The sequence below is a fragment of the Sphaerodactylus townsendi genome, unplaced genomic scaffold (genome assembly GCF_021028975.2).
Source record: "Sphaerodactylus townsendi isolate TG3544 unplaced genomic scaffold, MPM_Stown_v2.3 scaffold_58, whole genome shotgun sequence".
Taxonomy (NCBI): domain Eukaryota; kingdom Metazoa; phylum Chordata; class Lepidosauria; order Squamata; family Sphaerodactylidae; genus Sphaerodactylus; species Sphaerodactylus townsendi.
In genome coordinates this window covers 903-25,632 of record NW_025950781.1, presented here as the reverse complement: position 1 = coordinate 25,632, position 24,730 = coordinate 903, and the positions used below count along the sequence as shown (strand labels likewise).

At 46.0% G+C, this 24,730-nt stretch overlaps 1 protein-coding gene across 1 annotated transcript in view; it reads left to right on the top strand.

Annotated features, from left to right (window-relative positions):
• LOC125425487 (zinc finger protein 420-like) overlaps positions 1-21,173 on the top strand; it is a gene marked incomplete at its 5' end in the record, with an annotated part of 45,735 nt that extends 24,562 nt beyond the window's left edge. The window contains 5 exons of the mRNA XM_048483085.1: positions 4,363-4,455; positions 4,548-4,567; positions 18,709-19,026; positions 19,363-19,713; positions 19,959-21,173. Coding sequence (XP_048339042.1) covers positions 4,363-4,455; positions 4,548-4,567; positions 18,709-19,026; positions 19,363-19,713; positions 19,959-20,020 — 844 coding nt within the window. The remainder of the gene's footprint in view (positions 1-4,362; positions 4,456-4,547; positions 4,568-18,708; positions 19,027-19,362; positions 19,714-19,958) is intronic.
• Positions 21,174-24,730: the final 3,557 nt, after the last annotated feature.

Genomic DNA, 24,730 nt, shown 5'->3' with positions numbered 1-24,730 from the left:
GATACCATTGTACACCAACTCCTTTGTTTATTTCAGAGCAAACTTAACACATTTGTCAGAGATTATCCCTCGTTTATACTCATCAGACTCTTAATCTAGGAATCCAGCTTCATAATATTCTTGCATTTTTTAAAGGTCCCCAAGCAGCAGTAATTTTTTTGTCATATATATTATCTTATTCATGATTCTTGGTTTTTTATTATTAAACACTCAAGCTCTTTCAGCTTTCTAATCCATTCCTCGAGAATTGTTTTCTTGTTCCAATGGAAAGAGTTCCAGAAATAAATAAAACACTTTGACGTATACACATTTAATGCTTGCTGATTTTTCCCACTGTGATCGATTAAAAGTCTTGTCCCATTCTTTTATTTGTTTTAATATTTTTTTTCCACCTTGCTTCATAATTATGTTCAAACTATCTTCTCCTTCTCTATGTGTTATTGTAATACCCAAATATGTCATCTTCTTTTTTACTAATCCTGTCTCTAATTGTCTTTTCCACATTAACCCCCATTATTTCTGTTTTTCTCCATGTTGACTTTTTTAATCCTGAGTATTTCTGAAAGTCTTCTAGAATTATTACACCAATTCTTTCATTGTATCAAGCCAGTTCACCGTTGTTACTAAAATATCGATCTGCAAATAAGTTTAACCTTATTTCTTCTTGATTCACTTTATACCCTTTTATCCTTCCATTATTATTAATCCTTTCTGCCAGAATTCCTTTGCCAATATAAACGAATGTGGTGATAAATGAATATCATTGCACTCCTTTCAATATTAACAATTCCTGTCACCCGTCATTAATTCTTCTTTTGCCCTTCCTCCTTTGTAAATCTCATTATGAATGTTTATAAATTGTTTTCCAAACCCAAAATTTCTAGAGTTTGAAATAGCAATGTAATTATGACTAACTGTATCAGCAACTGTATAGCATCTAACTTTATCATTGCATATGTTTAAGTTTTGTCATGTTCATAATACATTGTATTACGTTCCTTAACAGGTGACAAATATCTCTACCTCTAATAAAAGGTCAACAGTAAGTACCGAGCCTAGGCATTAAAGTATACAGGGATGGTTCACCCAACTAGTTAGAGCTTTGTTGGCTTTTTTGCCATTAATTATGCTTACTAAACAAAATTTATAATAGCCAGCCCCATGCGTAGCAAGTCAAATGAGGCTAATTGTAATTGTGTTTGGATTGTATGAATGACAGTGTGCCTTTAAAAATGTATTTTTACTTCGGTGTACTGAAAATCATGTTTAAAAGTTAAAATTGTAAGCCTGAGTGAACAGCCGGCCAAGATTGGCTAGAAGTGGTCCAAAAGTCTGATCAGAAATGTCTTAAAATAAGCTGTACTGTGATACAAACGTCAAAGAGTTAGTACCACAGTATTACTCTCTCCATGTCCACAAGACATGTTAATAAACATAGCTTGCTATTAGCCATCCTTGTTTACAGTTTTTAATAAGTAAAGACTTCCATAACACTGGGAAAGTGGTGGAAAGAGGGAGAAGAAATCTTGTGGGTAAAAATTAGAGTGTTTTAAAAGACAGAGCTTAATTCTTCGAATATATTTTCTGCACTCATTATTGAGCCAGGTATTTTGTCAGACAGTCCTAGAAGTCACTGTCAATTTTGTACTGACTGGCTTAAAAATGTCCAAAATACTAAACTACATTCCTACAGTATTCTTCTGTTTCATAAACCCGATGAGCAGGAGCTTGCAGTCCCCGGAATTCAGAACATTAATTGCTTCAGGGATTATCTCTGGTCAGTATTCAAGTCGCCTCCGGCTTTTTCTCCCTGCAACAACTCAATTGTAAGGCCAGGCAGCAGGAAGCAATCTGGTGGAAGCAAAAAAGCTAATTGCAAACTAAAACAATCCCCTCCAAAATAATCAGCCACATCTTGTTCCAAAGGCGGTGGGGGAGGGGGGGGGACCAATAGCATGGGCTCAAGGCCAGAGGACAGATGCTGATGAGTTGCTAAAAAAGGAAGCGACTTCTTGACCCTATCAGAAAGCAGGGCAGGAGGGGGAGAGGAGAGAGGCCACATGAAACCTTCAAAAGATTGTGCAGGTCTCCCTCTCATGTTTAGTTTCAGTTTTACCTGGTTTCAATCTAACTAGTTGTTGAACTGTGGAATTCCAGAAGCATCTCTGGAATTTAACCCCCAAATTAACAGAGTCGGAACAACGTGCAAGCACGTGTGTCGGGATCAAGATAGAATTGCAGCCGTTGCTCTTTGGACTTCAGGGAAGCGGGGGTTGCACAGCCGAGATGCCCCCAGTCTACTGAGGGTCTGAGGCATGAACCCTGACTTGCCCCACCCATGTTATGCCTCTGAGTCTTGTCTGTTTCAGGATTTCCAGCAGGAAAATCCAGCACTTGAGATCTTTTTTTAAAAAAAAATTATTTGAAAATTATTATTATTTCTAACAAGATGCTAGGGGTCAGGCTTGGGACCTTCAATATGCAAAGCGTGCACTCTGCCACAAAGGCCTAAACATATGATAGAATTGCAGAAGAAAATGCTCATATTGAAAAGGACCAGGTGTTTGTTTAACCCACCTAAGGCCAGTAGAAAATGGACTAATTTTAAGAAAGAAAGCAAGATATTTGCTAGCTGGAGCAGTTAATAAACCTTCCTTGATAAGGGGAAATATTTACAGCCGTATAATTTGGCTTACAAATAAAATAAGCAAATTATATAAGCAAACCCATTGTTCCTTTCAATCAGGAACAGATTAACCCCGGAATCCATTACGATTTCTCTGTTTTTGGCTGTCTTACCCACAGACCAGCTTTCCACTGATGTAAAGAAATGTATCCTTGTTGCAGGATGGAGTATCCTTTGAAGAGGTGGCTGTGTATTTTACCATGGAGGAGCGGGACCTGTTGCGGCCCCCCCAAAGGTCTCTGTACAAGGAAGTCATGCTGGAGAACTTTCGGAATGTGACCTCTCTGGGTGAGGATCCTTTTCTTCTTGGCTGATCCCAATAGCAGATCTCTGCTACCCTCCATGGTCCTTCCACTGATTTGCGAGGTCTTTTGTGTTTCATTGCAGAGGGAACTTTGCCAGTGACTTAGTTTACAGCTGGCATTTTCCTCTCAGTTTGGGAGGAGCACGAAGGAGCTACCAATTCTAGACAGTTGATTCTTGGCCCTGTCACTTTGTCTTCTGTCCCATTCCTAATACTTGCTTATTGTGTATTTCAAGATGGGCTGTCAAACTCACTGGGAGAATTTATTTGCACTCAGGAGAGCTCTAATTTTGGTGGTGGTTGTTTTTCCCCCCTGATTTCCAGATCCTCTGATTGCTAAGCCTGAGCTCATAGCCCAACTAGAAGAGGAAGAAGAGGTGTTTCTCAGGACCTTCGATGAAGAGGAGGAACTGGCAGGTAGCTACTACATGTCCCTTGGGCCTGTACTTTGTCTGTGCTTCCTTTTAAGAGCAGGTGGATTTCTATGAGGATTATCCTCACTGTTTGACTTTCCTCAGAGATTGAATGAGATGTGAATGTGGAGTTGGTGGCTGTAGTTCAGAAACCCATGAAAACAGCCTGCTTCCTTCTACCAAGTCAGATAACTTGTTCACTGTCCACCTTGAGTGGCCATGGCTGTCTGGCAGGGCTGTTTCTCAGGCTTTTAGATGGAGATGCCAGGCACTTATCTGGGGGAATCTGTGGACTTTGTGGGAGGCTGCAGTCTGGATCCTTCTGAGATGATATATGATTGAGAACAGCTGCTCTTTCTGAAAGGGAAAGAATGGTGAAGTTATTTCCAAGATTGGACATCATTTGAATGTAAACGAGACTAATTTCTCCAATCAGTTCAGTCTCTAACATTAAAACCGTGGGGTTTTTTATACTGTTCATAGTACAATTCTCTTTCCACAGGAGAAGTGGAGTCAGGGAATGAAATGAAACAGCATTGTGCAAAGGAAAAGCAAGATATATATTCAGATGGAAAAGACAGCACTGAATATTGCGATGCCCTGAAAAAGGAGAACGCATATAAATATCTAGAGTGTGGCAAAGACTTCAGTGAGAGTGGACACCTTCTCTCCCATCAAATCTTTCACACAGGGGAGAAACCATACAAACGCCTGGAGTATGGAAAAGCCTTCAGTCGGAGTGACCATCTTACTTCCCATCAAATAAATCACAAAGGAAAGAGACCACATAAATACCTGGTGAGTGGAAGAAGCTTCTGTCAGAGTGGAAGCCGTCATTGGCATCAAGGTATTCACACAGGGGAGAAACCATACAAATGCCTTGAGTGTGGAAAAGGCTTCCACAAGAGGGCACACCTCACTTCCCACCGAAGAATTCACACAGGGATGAAACCATACAAATGCCTGGAGTGTGAGAAAGCCTTCAGTCATAGCCCAAGTCTTACTAAACACCAGAGGATTCACACAGGGGAGAAACCATACAGATGCCTGGAGTGTGGAAAAGGCTTCAACAGGAGGGCACACCTCACTTCCCCCAAAAAGAGAGATTCACACAGAGGGAGAAACCATACAAAATGCCACCAAGGTGTGGGAAAGCCTTCAGTCATAGCACAAAATCTTACCTAAGCACCAGAGAGGGATTCACACGGGGGGAGGAAACCATACAAATGCATATGGAGTGTGGAAGAAACCAGCAGGAGGGAACACCTCACTTCCCACCAAAAAGAATTCACACAGGTGAGGAAACCATACAAATGCCTGGGTGTGGGAAAGCCAGCCACAGTGATAGCACAAGTCTTACTAAACACCAGAGGGGGATTCCACGCAGGGAGAAACCATACAAAATGCCTGGAGTGTGGGAAAGCCTTCCAGTCACTAGCACAAGTCTTGAAGTAAACACAGAGGATTGCACAGGGGGAGAAACCATACAAATGCCTGGGTGTGGGAAAGCCTTCAGTCAGGAACCCTACTAAGCAGAGAGGATTCACACAGGGGAGAAACCATACAAATGCCTGGAGTGTGCAGGAAAAGCCTTGCAGAGTCGGATGGTCTCAAGTCTTACTTACATCAGAGAACGGATTCACACAGGGAGAAAACCATACAAATGCCTGGAGTGTGGGAAAAGCCCAACTTCAGTCAATACAGTTCCCAAATCTTACTAAACACCAGAGGATTCACACAGGGGGAAACCATACAAATGCCTGGAGTGTTGGGAGAAGCCAGCCCATTCAGAAATTTGGAAATAAAGCCCAGAGTAATAAATCCTTACCCCTAAACACCAGAGGGATTCACACACAGGGGAGAACTATTGAAATGCCTTGGAGTGTGGAAAAGCCTTCAGTCATAGCACCGAAGTCTTACTAAACACTCAGAGGAAGTTACACAATAAAGGAGAAACCATACAAATGCCTGCCTGAGTGTGGGAAAAGCCTTCAGTAGATAGCACAAAGTCTTACTAAACACCATAGAAGTTCACACAGGGGAGGGAGGTAAACCATACAAATGCCTGGAGTCTTGGGAAAAGCTTTCAGTCATAGCTTAAGAGTCTTACTGGAGCCACCCAAGAATTCACATGTAGGAGAGAAAACCATACAAATGCCTGGAGTGAGGAAAAAGAGAGGCTTCCCGCAGGAGGGGCGCACAACTCACTTCCTTCACATCAGGAGAGAATTCACAGGGGAGAAACCATACAAATACCTGGAGTGTGGAAGAAGCAGCTGGTCCAGTCACAGCACAAGTGTTACTAAACATCTGTAGCGGATTAGCACAGGGAGGAAAACCATACTTAAATGCTCTGGAGTGTGGGAAAAAAGCCTGGACGCAGTCACAGCACCAAATGTTACTAAAGACCAAAGAGGATTCCACACCGAGGGAGAAAGCCATACAAATGCCTGAGAGTGTGGAAAAGTCTAGGCAGATCAGAGTGACCCCTACTTCATTTCTCCCATCAAATAACTCTACAAATGAGAGAATCCACATAAATGCTTCGAGTGTGGTGCAGCCTTCAAGCACAGTGGCAGCCTCACTTCCCATCAAAGAATTCACACGGGAGAAACCATACAAATCCCTGAAGCGTGGGAAAGGCTTCATTCAAAGTGGAAACCTTAGTTCCCATCACCCTTACAGGAGCTAGAAACCAAGCATAAATGCTATGAGTGTGGGAAAGGTTTCAGTTCCAGTGCAAACCTTACTTCACCTCAAAGAATTCACCCAGGGCAAAACCATATATCGGTATATGCCATGTTAATGTCTGAAGTGTGGCAAATACTTCAGTGTGCGGCGGCACCTTCCTTCACATCACAGAATTCACACGGGAGAAACCATATATGTGCTTGGAATTTTGAAAAAGCGTCAGTTGCAGAACAAAACTGACTTCCCATCAAATAATTCACACAGGGAGAAAAACATACTAATGCCTAGAAATGTGCTATATATAGCCTTCAGTCACAGTAGTTTCCCACTTCTATCAAAGAATTAACACAGGAAGATAATTCTAAAATGGCTAGAGGTGTGGTTAAGGTTTCAGACAGAAACCATATAAATGCTAGGAGTGTGGAGTAGTTTTTCCGGCAAACCTCACCTCCCATCAAGAATTCACAGGAGGGAGAAACCAATTAAATGCATGGTGTGAGGAAAAGACTTCAGTCACAGGGGTGTTGTGTAGTTTCCCGGCTGTATGGCCGTGTTCAGAGTATCCTCTGAAGATGCCAGTCACAGGTGCAAGCAAAACGTCAGGAGAAAATGCTACTAGAACACAGCCATACAGCCCGGAGACTACACAAAAACCCAGTGATTCCAGCCGTGGAAGCCTTTGACAGTACTTCTATCACAGTACAAACCTTACTTCACATGAAAGAATTCACACAGGGAGAAATGAAATAAATGCCTTGAATGCATAAAAAGCTTTCCATGAGAGTAGAGACTTATTTCTCATCAGAGAATTCACACTTATATGATGACTCCATATAAATCCCTGGAGTGGGGAAAAGTTTCACTTGGCTTTCATACCTAACTTATCATAACAGAAATCACATGGGAGAAATCGTAGTAAATAAAGCTAACTAGTCTCCATTTTCTGCTGCAATCTCCCAGATAGCATTTGGCTCAGACACTCCTCATTGATGACTGATCTTTCTTTCTGATGAGGCCACCACTTCTAACATGAAAACGCTGGCTGACAGTATCCTAAATATCTCCATAGACTCCATTTTCAGAGCTAATTGTCTCTCGGTTATTTTGATCTAGATTACCTTTTTCTCTGTTGAATCCTCTTTGTCCCAAGTTTTTTTCTGGACATATTTTATTGCTCTCTTTTCTCTTCTTTTCCCTTCTGAGTTCTCAATTGCGTTATGTATTATACATACCTGGCCTGGTTGGACTTCAGTCCAACTCCCTGCCATGCAGGAACACCCAATCAAAGTCCTCTCGACAAAGGGCCATTCAGCTTCTGTTTGAAAGCCTCCAAAGAAAAAGACTCCACCACCCTCCGAGGCAGCGGATACCAGTGTCAAACATCCCTCAGCATCCGAAAGTTCTACCTAACATCTAGGCGGAATCTCATTCCTTCACCTGGAATGCATTACTCCATGTCCTAATTTCGATCAGCAGAAAACAAGCTTGCTCCAATTCTAGACCGTTTACCATTTTGGTCACCCTCCTGTGGACACACTCCAATATTTTTCATGCATTGTGGTGCCTGGAACTGGACGCAGTATTCCAGGTGAGGTCTGACCAATGCAGAATAGAGTGGTGCTATTGCTTCCATGAAATGCAACCCATAGTTTTGATCAAGGAATGTATGGAAAGCTGTCAGCCTTGTATGTGTTGGTCCCACATTTCAACGGGTCTCACAGAACAGGGCTTCCCCTGATGAATTCCACATCCCTGTTGTGGGGCCAGGATCCTTTTGTCACCCCTAAATGACAAGCCTAATGGGCCGCATAGATCTGCTCTCCCCATCTGACTCCATCGTGCAGAGCCTCTCCGGTAAATTGACGCATTTTTTCTCCGTGTGCAGAAGGATTTTTTCCCCAGAATATCCTCTTTCAAAGCAGACGAAGACGCTATTAAGTGACTGATGTTTGGCCCTGAGTTCTACCTCCGAAAGTTCTACCTAACATTTAGGTGGAATCTCATTCCTTCACCTGGAATGCATAACTCCATGTCCTAATTTCGATCAGCAGAAAACAAGCTTGCTCCGATTGTAGACTGTTTACCATTTTGGTCTCCCTCCTGTGGACACACCCCAATATTTGTCATGCATTGTGGTACCTGGAACTGGACGCAGTATTCCAGGTGAGGTCTGACCAATGCAGAATAGAGTGGTGCTATTGCTTCCCTGGATAAAACCTGGCCTCCATTGGACTGTCAGTGGATTCACTTTGCCCTTTTTCCTATTCAGAAGCGTATAGGAATTAAAAGGTCAACTATTGGATAGAAGAGTTCTCTACCCTACTCACGCCAACCAAGAAAAGCGTACTCCCCCTGTATTTTTTCTCTCCCCATTTGAACGGGGCCACTTGGCACACTACCTGTATTGCTTAATAAACCCTGTTCAAAGGAGAGCCATAATGCTCGCCAGGTTTAATGTTATGACTTCTGCCTTGTTACATGGCGGATTTAATAAACAGAAAAGGCTAAGGTGTGTGCCCATGTAGCGATGGCTCAGTTGAATCTCTGGCCCACCAATTGCGCCTTCACTGTCTCAGATTCAAAGGAAATCAGATCAAGTATGTGAATCTCACTCCTTTACATTTACCGATCTCCCGATTTAATTAGATTACACTACTTGTTGGTGTGATCCTTCTCTCTGTATGATGGTAGCGGGCTTTCTCCTGGAAATTACAGAAATGCCAGTAGATTTCGCCGTTCAACATGTATATCCTGTATTGTATATGCTTTTAATCTGTTTTTATTATTGTACTGCTGTCTATGCCAATAAGGAAGCACGCTATAGCTATAGTATTGCTTCCCTGAGAAATGCAACCCATGGTTTTGATCAAGGAGGCGTGCGTGAGACTGTCAGCCTTGTATCGCGTTACTTCCACATTTCAAGCGGGAGAGCTCACAGAACGGACTTCCTGATGAATTCCATCCTGTTGTGGGCCAGATCCTTTTGTCACCCCGAAATGACAAGCCCACGGGCCGCAAGATCTGCTCTCCCCCATCTGACTCATGCATGGGGAGCCGCAGCGGTGGCATTTTCGAGCAGAAGTTTTAAGAATATCTCTTTCAAAGCGTGAAAGCGCTATTAAGTGACTGATGTTTGGCCCTGAGTTCTACCTCCGAAAGTTCTACCTAACATTTAGGTGGAATCTCATTCCTTCACCTGGAATGCATTACTCCATGTCCTAATTTCGATCAGCAGAAAACCAGCTTGCTCCGTTTCGAGACCTTTTACCATTTTGGTCACACTCCAATATTTGTCATGCATTGTGGTGCCTGGAACTGGACGCAGTATTCCAGGTGAGGTCTGACCAATGCAGAATAGAGTGGTACTATTGCTTCCCTGAAATGCAACCCATAGTTTTGATCAAGGAACGTACGGAAAGCTGTCAGCCCTGTATGCGTTACTTCCACATTTCAACGGGGCTCACAGAACAGGGCTTCCCTGATGAATTCCACCACATCCTGTTATCTGACTCATCGCAGAGCCTGGCAATTGGCATTTTTCTGTGTGCAGAAGGATTTTTTTTCCAGAATATCCTCTTTCAAAGCAGACGAAGACGCTATTAAGTGACTGATGTTTGGCCCTGAGTGGAGGAGGAGGAAATTCTTTGTGACACCTATTGGAAAACAGAGCTCCAAATCCTCCAATCAGCATTGACCATTTGGAATTGAAGTAAAGCATTGAAAACAGTTCTTCTTGGTGAAAAGCCCCCCAGGAGGGAACCTGTCTTCTAATATGATACTCTCTGCAATACACGCAGGGAGCACCTAAATGAGGAACAGGAGATCTCCCCTATTTACAGTTGATCTCCAGATGGCAGAGATGAGCTCCCCTGAAGTGTTTGTATTGATACCCCGCTTTTCTCAACCATAAGGAGTCCGAAAGTGGCTTGCACACTCCCTCCCTTGCTCTCCCCACAACAGGCACCTTGCGAGGTTGGTGGGACTGAGAGAGTTCAAAGAGAACCGTGACTAGGCCGAGGTCACGCAGCGTGCTTCATGTGGAGAGTGAAGTCAACCCAGTTCTCCAGATTAGAGACCAAGCTGGCTAAATGGCAAAAATGGCTGCTTTGAATGGTACAGTATAAAGCATCATATCTCATGGAGGTTTCTCCGTTCCCCAGTCCCTGCTGTTCTCAGGTGCCAGGCCTACATCTCCAGGAATTTTCCACCTCAGAGTTAGCAGCCCTCGTTCGCACAGATTCATTCGGCTGAAATCAGTACAGTGGTGAAGAACAGCAAGCCGTTATCTGGAGCACTGGGCTTGATTCCCCACTCCTCCTCCTACGAGCAACAGACTCTTTCCTGGTGGGCTGAGTTTCTTTCCATGTTTTTACTGGGTGAGCCTGGGCCAGTCACAGTTCTCTCAGAACTCTCAGCCCCACCTACCCCACAAGGTCTCTGCGGCGGGGAAAGGAAGAAAGGGAGTTTGTACGCTGCTTTGAGATACCTTCTGACTGAGAAAGGTGGGATATAAGTCTCAATGCTTCAGATTCATTCTGGTCAAATCAGCTTTGTCCTCTGGCCCACGATGCTGAGAAATTGCGCTATTTTGTGGAATGAACCGGCAAGTTCCAGCCTCCTGGACCTGGCTGAGTAGCAGAGAATCTATTTGTGGAGACCTTATTGTTTTATTCGTGAATTGTTTCCTAATATTAATGTTTTTATTTCTAACAACTATTTACATCAGATTTTTTAGCAACCTCATTTTAGATCATAGGTGTCATTGGTAACTTGACATTTTACTGAATTTTTATTGTGTTCCAGTTTTATTGTTGTTGTATTCTCTTGTGTTTTCAGGAGCCACCTTGAATATGGCTGCAGAAAGGCGGTGTAAATACTTAATAAAGAAATAATAGCAGTTAAAATGGAGGTATGAGTAATGAATGGAAAGACATCTGCCCACAAACATTTAATTTGATTCTCATCCATTTGTGAGCAAAAGATTCCAAGTTCAAGTTAAAAGGACCAGCTAGGATATAAACGATCTTTCTCCACCTGAGCTGCTGCCAGCTGCCGGAGACACACCTGAACTTAACGGATCAAGGGTCTGACTTGGGGAACGGCACCTTTGTGGGATGGTTAAGAGCTCGGGAGTCTTGCTGGATCCAGGGCTGCTGTTGGCCAAACAGGTGACCATGATGGCCACAAATGCTCTATCCTCACTACCTGTAGTTAAAGCTGGCTCTGGTGCTGGTGCCTGATCTGGTCCCACCAATCCCTGCTTCAGGAACCTCCAGGTTAGATTAATGTAACATGCTCTTACGGCTGCCTTTGGAGATGGTCTGGACACTGCAGCTGGTACCCAATGCTGCAGCCCATTTGTTCTCACATGGGGTCAGGGTCCAATTCAAGACACCGGTTCTTTCAATTCAAGCCTTTCATGACCTTCCTGGGCCCACAGAAAGGCTTCCTCTGCAGATTCCCACCTGGCACTTGTGTTCTTCCCAGGATGGTCTGTTCTCAGTCCCCACCTTGTTGGAGCAGGTTCTGCCACAGTCTGGACTGGAGCCTTTTTCATTGGCATACCTGCCTCGCCAGCGGCCTCCCTGGAAGAGGCTGTGGGCTCCTGCCCTCCACAGCTTTCCAGTGAGGCTTAAAACCAGATGTGTTCCAAAGTAGACTCGTGGGCAGTCTGAGCCCAGGGAAGGGGCAACACCCACTGGCGGGAAGCATCAGGTCTTTTCAGACTGGCTTTAATGGGATTTTATCCCTTGTTTTTAATGGTTGTTTTATGAAATCATTTTATATTGTTGATTAAAAAAATTCATTGGCTGCCTGAATGTTTGGAGAACTTTGACCTCCCGAGTATCTCCTTTCCCCCACTCCATTTGGACAGGCAACTCAGAAAAGATGTTGCAGAAGAAGAATACCAGGGGCAAAGGCCCGAACAGAACGGGGAGTCAGATCTGCATAGTCGACCCTCCATTAGAAATCCTGCTCTACCTTTGTAGATGTGAGCAGCATTTCTCATTCTCTCAAACAAAAAGAAAAATTGTTTTCTTCCTTTCACAGCCGGAATCCACTGGACGTTGTCACTTTTATGGGTTGTGTGGCCGAGGCCTGGTAGTTTTTGCTCCGCGTGTGGTTGGAACATTAGGAGCAAAGACTACTAATTGGGCTGTTGGCAGCTCCTTCATGCGGGTTTTGTTGTGTGCTATTTAGAGTCCCTGGAACACACAACGCAGAGCCGCTGGTGGATCCGAGCAGTTTGCTTTCACCGAGCAAGACAGTCGGTAGGAGTCAGATCAGCAAATCTGGCCAATTTCAGAGCAAACAAACCTACTTGAGGGGGTGGGAGGGAGAGGGAGAGGTTGAAGCAGGGACAGCAGAGGAGCAGCAGCAGCATAAAGCTAAACCAAGACTTGTAGAGTTTTCTCCCCAGAGGAAAGACCTGGCTGTTGTTGTTTTTTTTTTACTGTGGATGCTGCTGTCCTTTGGGGATCTTGCCTTGTGGCTTGCCAGTTTTCAGTTCTTCTCCTTAAGCAGAAACGGGACTTTTCCTGGTCTACTTTTTAATTTTATTAATCCCGATTAATCAGCCCGTTCTCCCTCGATGAGTGGGGCTCAGAGCAGTGCACAACAATATATACCGTTAAAATTGTACAATAAAATATGAAGGTTTAAATCTACAATTCCCACAGTATGCAACCCTTTCCTTTTTAAACCTGATAGCAGAGTAAATAACAAGTATAACATTAGTAAAGAGCATAAACTGGAAAAAGGACACAAAAGATCATAGAACATTTCATAAAAGGAGAGGCCAGCTAGATTGTCCAGCATTGGTGTCCTGCCTTATGGGCCTGGTGGAACAACTCCATCTTCTCCTGGGGTTGGCCGGAGCCAGGGTGGACTGAATCATTCTCCCCCTGCTTAGAAAACCAGGATGAGGCCTGAATTACTCCCTAGTCCTCCACAGCAGGAGAGGCTTGGCCAGAGGTGAGAAAGGGGGGCTCCAGGTGGAACAGGTTGCCAACCTTCAGGGGGTGACTGGAGATCTCCCAGCATCACAGCTGTCCTTGCAGACAACAGCGACCAGCTCACGTGGAGAAAATGACCCCTTTGAAAGGTGGATCTCTCTGGCATCATCATCCCCCATGGAAGCCCCTCCCCCTCCTCAGACTCCGCCCCACAATCTCCAGGTGTTTCCCAGAACGGAGTTATTATGCTCTACGGGACAGTAAGATGAATGCGGATAACCGGGTTTGACCCCCCCCCCTTCCCTCCACATGAGCAGTGAACTCTGATCTGGTGAACTGGGTTTGTGTTGGAGATATTTTCTATTTTTGTGCATTTGAGGTATGTGGAAGATCGGTGGGGGGGTCCCTGCAGGGAAAGGGACGTTTCTGCGGGTCTCCCAGGCGCCCCCAGCCCCGCCCCCCTCCAAGACCATCCTCAGCGGCCCTCGGAGGGTTAAAGGGAGAGAGAGACGCAGTCCCAGAGAGGCCGCGGAGGGAGGGGGAGCCACACTTCCTGCCCCTCCCGGAAGTCTCCTCTGCTCCCCTCCATGCTGTTTGAATGGCCGGGCGGGAGGCCGGTGAGCTGGAGGGGGGGGAGATGGAGGGGGGGGGAGATGGAGGGGAGGGCCGAGGCAGAGGTGGGGGGGTCCCTGGGCCCCTTCGTGTAGAGGAGCCACGAGACCCCCGCGAGGGTTGGAGGGGGCGGGATCCGAACTGGGCGTCCGGGGAGGCTCGGCGGGGCTTTTCGGGAGCGGGGAGGGGCGCCCAGCGTGGGACCGGGGTGGTGGGGGGATCAAGTGGGGGAGGAGGGCTGTGGGGCGCTGGACCCTCGAAATGAATGAGACCCCCTTCCCCCCCCCCAGCCCCCCCGCTGTAGCCGGACTCTTCGGGGCAGAGTTCAGGTTCCTGGGGGCGGGGGGGCGGTCGCAGAGCCTGCAGCGGCCATTCAGCATAGGGGCCTTTCTGGGCTAAGCAGCCCCCCACCCTCCCCCCGGGAATCCCAGCTGCCTGCGCGGGGGGGGGGGGCGGGGATGAAGACAAACCAGGCATGCGCCAGGCAGAGCTTCAGTGTGTTTCCCAGATGAGACCGGCGCTGCTGGGTTGTGGGGGAGGGGGGGTCTCTGGCGCCCAGAGCAGGAAGGGGGAAAAGGGCAGGGGAGTCCCACGCCCTCCCCCAAGATTCAGGGCAGGAGCCAGGGGACCAGCTGACATCCCAGCATATTATCCACAGACCTGGACCCTAACCCCCCCTCCCCCCCGCACTTTTGTCTTTGGGGAACCAGAGCAGGGACCAGAGATCCCTCTGCACAGGGGTTTGCCCAAGGGGGGAGGCTTCTGGGAAGGGGCTTGTGGGCTTTTTTCCTCCCCTCCCCCATGTGGTTGTGGAGCATCAGGGTGCCTCCTCTGATCTCTGCTTTCCTGCCAAGCTGGAGGCTGCAACTGAGCCGCTTCAGGGGGCTGCCATTTTACCCCCACCCCTCCCCCCAACTCCTGCCAAGGCAACTGCCAGATTTCCTTCCTCTGCTGTAGGAAAGTGTTTTGGGGTGGGGACTCTTTGCCCCCGAATGGATGTGCAGGTGTTGTACCGAAGGTGTATGAATGCAGGACCACGCCCAAACAGAATGGCTCAGTGGCAGAAAGAACAATGATGGGTCAAACACTCCGGAGCCTTCTTAGATCAAAGATGGTCCCCTCAGTTGTGCCCCGAAGCCATGATGGAGAGAGGGTCATTCGAGGGACTGGCACCGGAAATGTGTTTGTTGTGCAAAAAAGGAATTCCCCACCCCTTTTATTTCTCCCCCTTCTAGACAAGAGTGAAAAGACGCACTTGATGCCTTCTCCACCATTTCCTGCACTTGGCCAGAGGAAGAGAGCCAACATGCAGCCAGCTCAGGTAATGGATTGGGGTGGGGGGAACTGGTCAGACATGCACGAGAGGGCAGGGGTGGTTCCTTCTGTTCCGGGACTTGAAGGATCGGGCTCCTTGCCCTTGGTTGTGCCAGATTTCAAGACTGCCTGTGGCGACATCCTTCGTTGTCTAGCACGGCAGGAGCAAAGAAGCCCAACAAGACTGAGCCATGAATTTCCTGGGTCAGTTACCGTGTGGAGATCTGTGGCCTCTTCCTCACAAGGCAGCTAGCCCCGTGCCAGGGAAGACAGCCCCCCTGGCTCCAGGATGCCCCCAAAGAGGTGTGGGGGTGGGAGGCCAAATGTTCCCCCAGGGCTCTGCTCCCTTCCTCTTTCTGCAGCTGTTCCACTATTAATTAACCGTCTCTTAATATGAAGTGCATGGGACCACAATTCAGGAAGGATGTAGACAAGCTGGAGCGTGTCCAGAGGGAGGCAACTGAAAGGGTCCAGAATCCATGCCCTGCGAGGAGAGGCATGTTTAGTCAGGGGAAGAAAAGGTTCAGGGGGGACATAATAGCCCTGCTTAAATATTTGAAGAGATGTCATGTAAAAGAGGGAACAAACTTGTTTTCTGCTGCTCCAGAGACTAGAACACAGAGTAACGGGTTCAAACTGTGGGAAAAGAGATTCCACCCTATAAACATTAGGAAGACGTTCCTGATGGTAGGGCTGTTGACCGTGGAATCGCTGCCTTGGAAGGTGGAGAGTCTCCTTCTTTGGAGGAGGTTTTAAGGAGAAGCTGTATGGCCATCTGCAGCGAGGAGTGCTGTGATTGTGTGTTCCTGCATTGCAGGGGGTTGGACTTGATGGCCCTTGGAGTCTCCTCAACTCTATGATTCTATAGATTCAATAGAGATTCTGAATCAACCCAGTGCCAAAGCCTGGATTACAAAATGGCTGCATAAACCTTGCCATTGTTGACAGCAAATAGATGGTCTGATAATTTATGGGATTGTTCACTGCCAGCACCACCTTTTTTTGTAGGAACTATTATTGCATGGTTCCACTCTGCAGGAATAATTCCTGATGCATTAATTTGAGTGAAAGGTGGGGTCAACAGATTTTCCAGTTTAAATAAGCAAACCCATTGTTCCTTAGATGGGAACAGATTTACCCTGGAATCCATCTCAATGTCTGTTTTTTGGCTGTCCACCCTGAATAGCTTTCCCACTGGCGTAAAGAGAATTGTTCCCTTCTTGGGATGGGTATCCTTTGAAGGTAACAATAACGTTTCACCACGGAGGAGCGGGACCTGTTGCGGCCAGCGCAATGGTCTCTGTACAAGGAAGTTATGTTGGAGAACTTTTGGAACGTCTCTTCTCTGGGTGAGGATCCTTTTCTTCTTGGCTGATCTTCTTGGCTGATCCCAATAGCAAATCTGTGCTATTGGCTGATCCCAATAGTAGAGTTCCATCAACCCTCAGGGAGTTGGACTGAAGTCATCGGAACAGAAACAGATGCTTTTTACTTCCTAACATGGTCCTTCCTGTGATTTGGGAGGTCCTTTGGGGTTACATTGCAGAGATCAAACCCCTGCCTGTCAATGCTGTGTTGGACGACCTGGATGTTTGATTCTTGCCTCTGTAGTGTCTTCTGTCCCAATCCTAATACTTGCCTATTGTGTATTTCTGGATAGGGTGTCAAACTCACTGGGATAATTTATTTGCACTCAGAAGAGCTCTAATTTTGGTGGTGGTTGTTTTTTCCCCCTGATTCCCAGGTCCTCCGATTGCTAAGCCTGAGCTCATAGCCCAACTAGAAGAGGAAGAAGAGGGGTTTCTCAGGATCTTCGATGAAGAGGAGGAACTGGGAGGTAGCTACTATATGTGCCTTGTGCCTGTACTTTGCCTGTGCTTCCTTTTAAGAGGATTATCCTCACTGTTTGACATTCTTCAGAGATTGAATGAGACATGAATGTGAAGATGGTGTATGTAGCTCTGGAACCTATGAAAACAGCCTGCTTCCTTCTACTAAGTCAGATCACTTGTTCACTGTCCACACTGAGTGGCTCTCTGGCAGGGCTGTTTCCCAGGCACCTGACACCCTTTCAGATGGAGATTGCAGGCACTGATCTGGGGGAATCTGTGGACTTTGTGGGAGGCTGCAGTTTGGACCCTTCTGAGATGATACATGATTGAGAACAGCTGCTCTTTCTGATTATGTGAAGTTATGTCGAGACTGTCTAATTTCTCCAATTCATTTCTGTAATTATTTTCCATTCCTATTTTCCCCCTGGTTTAGCTGAAATAAAACAGACTGAGGGAAAGAGGGAAAGTGGAGTCAGAGCCTTTGAGGGGACTGCTGCTCGTTTTACTAAAAAGCAGGGGGGAGAGAATGTGGTTTGAACAACTTCAGGGGTGCCTTTCTGAGAATAGGAGGACAATTCATTCATGCTCTGGCCAGGGGGACATTTGTGAGTCAAACACCACAAACAGAAAATTCCCACAAGAGCCCCAGTTCCATCAACCCTCACTGACCTGGGAACAAAAACAGAGATGTTTTTCACTGCCTAACAACAAAGTAACAGGCCTGTGGCTTCATTTGGGGGCCTGTGTTTTAATTTCCAGTTTAGGACAGTGAAGGATTTTTTAGCCAGTAACTTCCCCGATGAAATCCTATGCTCCTTTTAATTGACACCAACTAAAGATCAGTCCGTATTGTGTGGTATTTCACAGGACCAGATTGCCATCCAGGATTCTGGAAATGGTTTCAGTTGTTGCAGGCTGTACAGCAAGTAATTCAGTTCAGTCAGTTGTTGCGTCAGTTGTTGCAGGCTGTACAGCAAGTAATTCAGTTCAATCTCTAACATTCAAACATTGGGTTTTTTTATACTGTTCATACCACAGTTCTCCTCTCTGTCCACAGGAGAAGTGGAATCAGGGAATGAAATGAAAGAGCATTGTGTGAAGGAAAAACAAGATATATATTCAGATGGAAAAGACAGCGCTGAATATTGCGATGCCCTGAAAAAGGAGAACCCATTTCACATGCAGGAGAAACCATATAAATGCCAGAAGTGTGGAAAAGGCTTTAGTCACAGTAGAATCCTTATTTCCCATCAAAAAATTCACACAGGGGAGAAACCACACAAATGCCTGGTGTGTGGAAAAGCTTTTAGTCACAGCACATATCTTACCAGACACCTGAGGATTCACTCACAGGAGAAACCATATAAATGTCCAGAATGTGGCAAACACTTCAGTGACACTGGAAGCCTTACTTCACATCAGAGAATTCACACACAGGAGAAACCACACGAATGCCTGGAGTGTGGAAAAGAGTTCAGACACAGTGGACAACTTACTTCACATCAGAGAATTCACACAGGGGAGAAACCATACAAATGTTTGGAGTGTGGAAAAGCCTTTGGTCGGAGTGATCACCTTATATTACATCAAAGAATTCACACAGGAGAGAAAACATTCAAATGCCTGGAGTGTGGAAAAGCCTTCAGAAGCCGTGGATATCTTACTTCTCATCAAAGAATTCACACAGGGGAGAAACCACACAAATGCCTGGTGTGTGGAAAAGCTTTTAGTCACAGCACATATCTTACCAGACACCTGAGGATTCACTCACAGGAGAAACCATATAAATGTCCAGAATGTGGCAAACACTTCAGTGACACTGGAAACCTTACTTCACATCAGAGAATTCACACACGGGAGAAACCACACAAATGCCTGGAGTGTGGAAAAGAGTTCAGACGCAGTGGACAACTTACTTCACATCAGAGAATTCACACAGGGGAGAAACCATACAAATGCTTGGAGTGTGGAAAAGCCTTTGGTCGGAATGATCAACTTACTTCACATCAAAGAATTCACACAGGAGAGAAACCATACAAGTGCCTGGAGTGTAGAAAAGGCTTCAGTCACAGCACAGTTCTTACTAGACACCAGCGGATTCACACGGGGGAGAAACCATATGTATGCCTGGAGTGTGGAAAAGCCTTCAGACGCAGTGAACAGCTTACTTCCCACCAAACAATTCACACAGGGGAGAAACCATACAAATGCCTGGAGTGTGGAAAAGCCTTTGGTCGGAGTGATCACCTTATATTACATCAAAGAATTCACAAAGGAGAGAAAACATACAAATGCCTGGAGTGTGGAAAAGCCTTCAAACGCAGTGGACATCTTACTTCTCATCAAAGAATTCACACAGGAGAGAAAACATACAAATGCCTGGAGTGTGGAAAAGCCTTCAGACGCCGTGGACATCTTACTTCCCATCAAAGAATTCACACAGGGGAGAAGCCATACAAATGCCTGGAGTGTGGAACAGCCTTTGCTCGGAGAGATCAACTTACTTCACACCAAAGAATTCACACAGGAGAGAAAACATGCAAGTGCCTGGAATGTGAAAAAGCCTTCAGTCACAGCACAAGTCTTACTAGACACCAGAGGATTCACGCAGAGGAGAAACCATACAAATGCGTGGAGTATGGAAAAGCCTTCAGAACAAGTGGACAGCTTCCTTGCCATCAGATAATTCACACAGGGGAGAAACCATACAAATGTCTGCAGTGTGGAAGATGCTTCAGTCAGAGTGGAAGACTTACTTCCCATCAAAGAACTCACAAAGGAGAGAAACCGTACAAATGCCTGGAGTGTGGAAAAGCCTTTAGTCACAGCACAAGTCTTACTAGACACCAGAGGATTCACACAGGGGAGAAACCATACAAATGCCTGGAGTGTGGAAAAGCCTTCAGTCAGAGTGACCTCCTTACTTCCCATCAAATAACTCACAAATGAGAGAACCCACATAAATGCTTCGAGTGTGGAGCAGCCTTCAAGCACAGGTGGCAACCTCACTTCCCATCAAAGAATTCAGGGGAGAAACCATACAAATGCCTGGAGTGTGGAAAAGCCTTCAGTCAGAGTGACCTCCTTACTTCCCATCAAATAACTCACAAATGAGAGAACCCACATAAATGCTTCGAGTGTGGAGCAGCCTTCAAGCACAGTGGCAACCTCACTTCCCATCAAAGAATTCATACAGGGCAGAAGACATATAAATGCTAGGAGTGTGGGAAAGGTTCCAGTTCCAGTACAACTTTACTTCACCTCGAAGAATTCATGCAGGGGAAAAACATATATTGGTATATGACCAGACTGTGGGAAAGCTTTCACGTTCAGAGCAGAACTTACTTCCCATCAAAGAACACACACGGCAGAAACCATATTCATGTCTGAAGTGTGAGAAGCACTTCAGTGCGGGGGGCACCTTACTTCACATCAAAGAATTCACACAGGGAGAAACCATATATGTGCTAGGAATGTGGAAAAAGCTTCACTTGCAGAACAAAACTGATTTCCCATCAAAGAATTCAGACAGGGAAAAAACATACAAATGCCTGGAATGTGGTATAGCCTTCAGTCACAGTAGAAGCCTCACTTTCCATCAAAAAACTCACACTCTCCGAGTCAGTGGATTCCAGTGTCAAACATGCTTTAGCATCCGAAAATTCTACCTAGCGATTAGGTGGAATCTCATTCCTTCACCTGGAATACATTACTTCATGTCCTAATCTCTGGATCAGTAGAAAACATGCTTGCACCATTTTCAACACGACATCCCTTCAGATATTTAAACATGGCTGTCATGGTATCGTCCCCCTAACCTTCTCTTCTTTAGACTCAACATAACCTGTTCCCGAAGTCTTTCCTCTTAGGGCATGGATTCTAGACCGTTTACCATTTTGGTCACCTTACTGTGGAGACACTCCAGTATTTTTCATGCATTGTGGTGCCCGGAACTGGACACAGTATTCCAGGTGAGGTCTGACCAATGCAGAATAGAGTGGTAAAATTACTTCCCCAAGATGCACCCTATAGTTTTGATCAAGGAACGTATGGAAAGCTGTCAGCCTTGTATGTGTTGGTCCCACATTTCAACGGGTCTCACAGAACAGGGCCTCTCTGATTAGTCCCATCCTGATTGTGGGCCAGATCCTTTTGTCACCCCAAAAGACAAACCCATCAAGATCTGCTCTCCCACATCTGACTCATCACAGAGCCTGGAAACTGGCATTTTTCCCAGGGCGGAAAGATTTTTCCCCCTAAAATATTCTCCATCAAAGCAAACAACAACACTATTAAGTGTCTGATGATTGGCCTTGGGTGTAGAAGGTAATTCTTTGTGACACCTACTGGAAAATAGAGCTTAAAATCCTCAATCACTGCTTGATTTGAAAGCAGATCTCTGGGAAGATGATTGAACAGTGATCTCTGTGGGAGAAGGTAGTACAAATCCAAGCCTTGGAGGTGCCCTTCCAGAGGAGTCTGAAAATTAGAAGATCCAGAGCACTGGCCTCAATGTTGGTACTGGTATTAGTTTGTTATTCTGTGCATTCTACATTTACAAACCTTTGTTTACACAACAGACACAAAAGAATGCCCAGGGAAGCGAGGGAGTACTTGCTGCTAGCTGGAGAGTTCAGGGGTGGATCACAAACACGGCCAGCTGCAGTGGAAGCCAGCCCTGCCTCTTAATTGTAGCTGTGGTAGTGGACAGCATGGTGTGGAAAGCGTGCCCACTCAGAGATACTCCTCACAGGCAGATATTACTATGGCTGCCACTCAATTCAAGGCTCCTTGGCTCACCAATCATATCACCCGCATCAACTCCTGCCTGTGATGAGGGATTCCCTCTTCTTTCATGTCCTCAGGAGGGAACCTGTCTCCGAATACGATACTTTCTGTAACACATGGGCAGGGACCACCTAAAATGGGGGGCTGAAAATCTCCCAGAGTTAAAGCTGATTTCCAGATGGCAGAGATGAGTTCCCCTGAAGAGTTTGGATTTATACCCTGCTTTTCTCAACCATAAGGAGTCTCCAAGTGTCTTGTGAACGCGTTCCCTTACTCTCCCCAGAACAGGCACCTCTTGAGGTAGGTGGGACTGAGAGAGTTCAAAGAGAACTGTGACTAGGTCAAGATCACCCAGCAGGCTTCATGTGGAGGAGTGGAGAGTCAAAGTTCTCCAGATTAGAGACCACACTGGCTGAATGGCAAAAATGGATGCTTCGAAGGCATTATACTTCATGGAGGTTTCGCCAATCCCTGCTGTTCTGGCTGCCATGCCTATATCTCCAGGAATTTTCCACCTCAGAGTTCGCAACCCCCATTCCCACAGATTAATTCTGATGAAATCAGCCAAGTGGTGAAGAACGATGAACCATAATCAGGGGGACTCATTTTTATTCCCCACTCTTCCTGTGAGCTGCAGACTTTTCCCTGATGAACTAAGTCCCCCCTCCCCCCACTTCTACCGGGTGACCCTGGGCCAGTCACAGTTCTCTCAGAACTCTGTCAACCCTACTCACCCCACAAGGTGTCTTCTGTGGGGAAATGAAGAAAAGGAGTTTGTAAGCTGCTTTGAGACTCCATCTGGCTGAGAAAAGTGGGATATAAGTCTAAATTCTTCAGATTCATTCTGCTCAAATCAGCTTTGTCCTCTGGTCCACGATGCTGAGGAAAAGTGCTGCTATTTATAGAATGGATCTGCAGGTTCCGGCCTCCTGGACCTGGCTGAGTAGCAGAGCATCTGTTTGTGGATCACATTTTATTCTTGAGGCCATAACAGCATAAGCAAAACATATGCAAGTAAAATAACTTCAAAATTAAACGTAAATAAATTATCTGTAACTAATAGGAAAAATCAGACGTTAGTAAAATAATTAAACAGGTGGGCTAGTTGGTGGTGCATCAAGTTTGTTATCATGAATTTTCCCCCTAATGTTAATGTTTTTATTTCGAACAGCTTTTAATATCCAGATTTTAGCAAGCTCATTTTAGGTTTCATAAATTATTTTAGTGACTTTAAAACAATTATGATTTTTTTTCCTGAATGTTGTGTATTCAGCTTTATCGTTCTTGGGTTTTTTGTTAATGTGTTATTGTATTATTCTACTGTGTTTTGTAAGCCACCTTCCATATGGCTTTAGAAAGGTGGGGTAAAAATACTTTCAATAAAATAAAAACTGATTAAATATGGAAGTGTAAGTAATGAGTGGAAAGACATCTGGCAACAAAAATTTAATTTGATCCTCCTCCAGTTGTATACGAAAGATCCCAGGTACAAGTTAAAAGGATCTGGTAGGAAGTGATATAAAATATTTTTCTCCACCTGAGCCGCTGCCAGAGACGCACCTTTAGTGAATAGCTTTAAATGGGGGTGGTTCAGCTTTCAGTGAACGATGCTTAAGAGCTTGGAAGTCTTGCTGGATCCAGGGTTGCTGCTGCCTGTAGTTAAAAAGGTGGTTCCCAATTTGCAGGTGCCTGATCTGGTCCCACCAATCCCTGCTTCAGGAACCTCCAGGCTAGATTAATGTACCATGCTCTTCATACGCCCTTGGAGACGGTCTGGAAACTGCAGCTGGTACCCAATGCTGCAGCCCATTTGTTCTCACGTGCGGTCAGGGTCCAATTCAAGACACTGGTTCTTACCATTCAAACCTTTCATGACCTTCCTAGGCCCACATACAGGAGATGATTGGTTTCCTCTGCAGATTCCCTCCTGGCACTTGTATGCATGTTCCTAGCTTGGTCTGTTCTCAGTCCCCACCTTGTCCAAGACGTGTTCTGCCACAGTCTGGACCCGAGCCTTTTCATTGGCCTCCCCCTGCCTCTGCAATGGCCTCCTGGAAGAGGCTGTGGAGCTCCTGCCCTCCTGGCTTTCCAGTGAGGCTAAAAACCAGATGTGTTCCAAAAAAGATTGGTGGGAAGTCTGAGCCCAGGCAAGGGGCAATGCCCACTTTTGGAAAACATAGGATCTTTTTTAGACTGGTTTTAATGTGATTTTATCCCTTGTTTTTAATGGTTGTTTTATGAAATCATTGTATATTGTTGATTACATTAATTGGCTTCCTGAATGTGTGGTGAACTTTGACCTCCCGAGTATCTCCTTCCCCTCACTTCCTTTGGACAGACAACTCAGAAAAGCTTTTGCAGAAGAAGAATAACGGGGGAGGGGCAAAGGCCCAGGCAAGGGCAGAGGGAGATGCCGCAAGACTCGACCCTCCGTAGAAAATCCTGCTCTGCCTTTGTAGATGTGAGCAGCCATTTCCAATTCTCTAATTGTTTTCTTCAGTTCACAGCTAGAATCAACTGGACATTGTGGGTTTTCTGGGTTGTGTGGCCAAGGCCTGGTAGTTTTTGATCCGCATGTGGGCGAAACATTAGGACTAAAGAGTGACAGACCGCAACCTGGAAACCCCACAGTAGCCAAAGAAAGAAAGGTTCCTCCAGTGCCAAATTCTGCTCTGCTCTCAGGTGTCTTCATTGTCAGTCTACAGGGGGTGCCCCCACTCTCCTTGTTGTTTGGCTTTTTCTGTGGGACCCTGTAAACAGGCGTCTCTTGTGACGGCCGGTCTCAGAACATTGTTTGGTGCCATCTGCGGACTTAAAGCGACGTGTTCAGCACACGGGTGTCAATGGCAGCCTCTAGCTGGGCTGTGGGCAGCTCCTTCCTGGGGGTTTTGTTGTGTGCTATTTGGAGTCCCTGCAACACACAAGAGCACCAGGCAGAGCCGCTGATGGATCTGAGCACTTTGCTTCCCCCAAAGCGAGGCAGTCGCAGGAGCCAGATCAGCAGATCCAGGAAATGACAGAGCAGGGCAGGGGTTTGAGGGGCTCCACCACCACGTGGGGGAGGGGAGGAAAAGGGCACCCGAGCCCCTTCCCAGAAGCCCCCGGGGCAGAGGGGTCTCCGGCCCCTGCTCTGG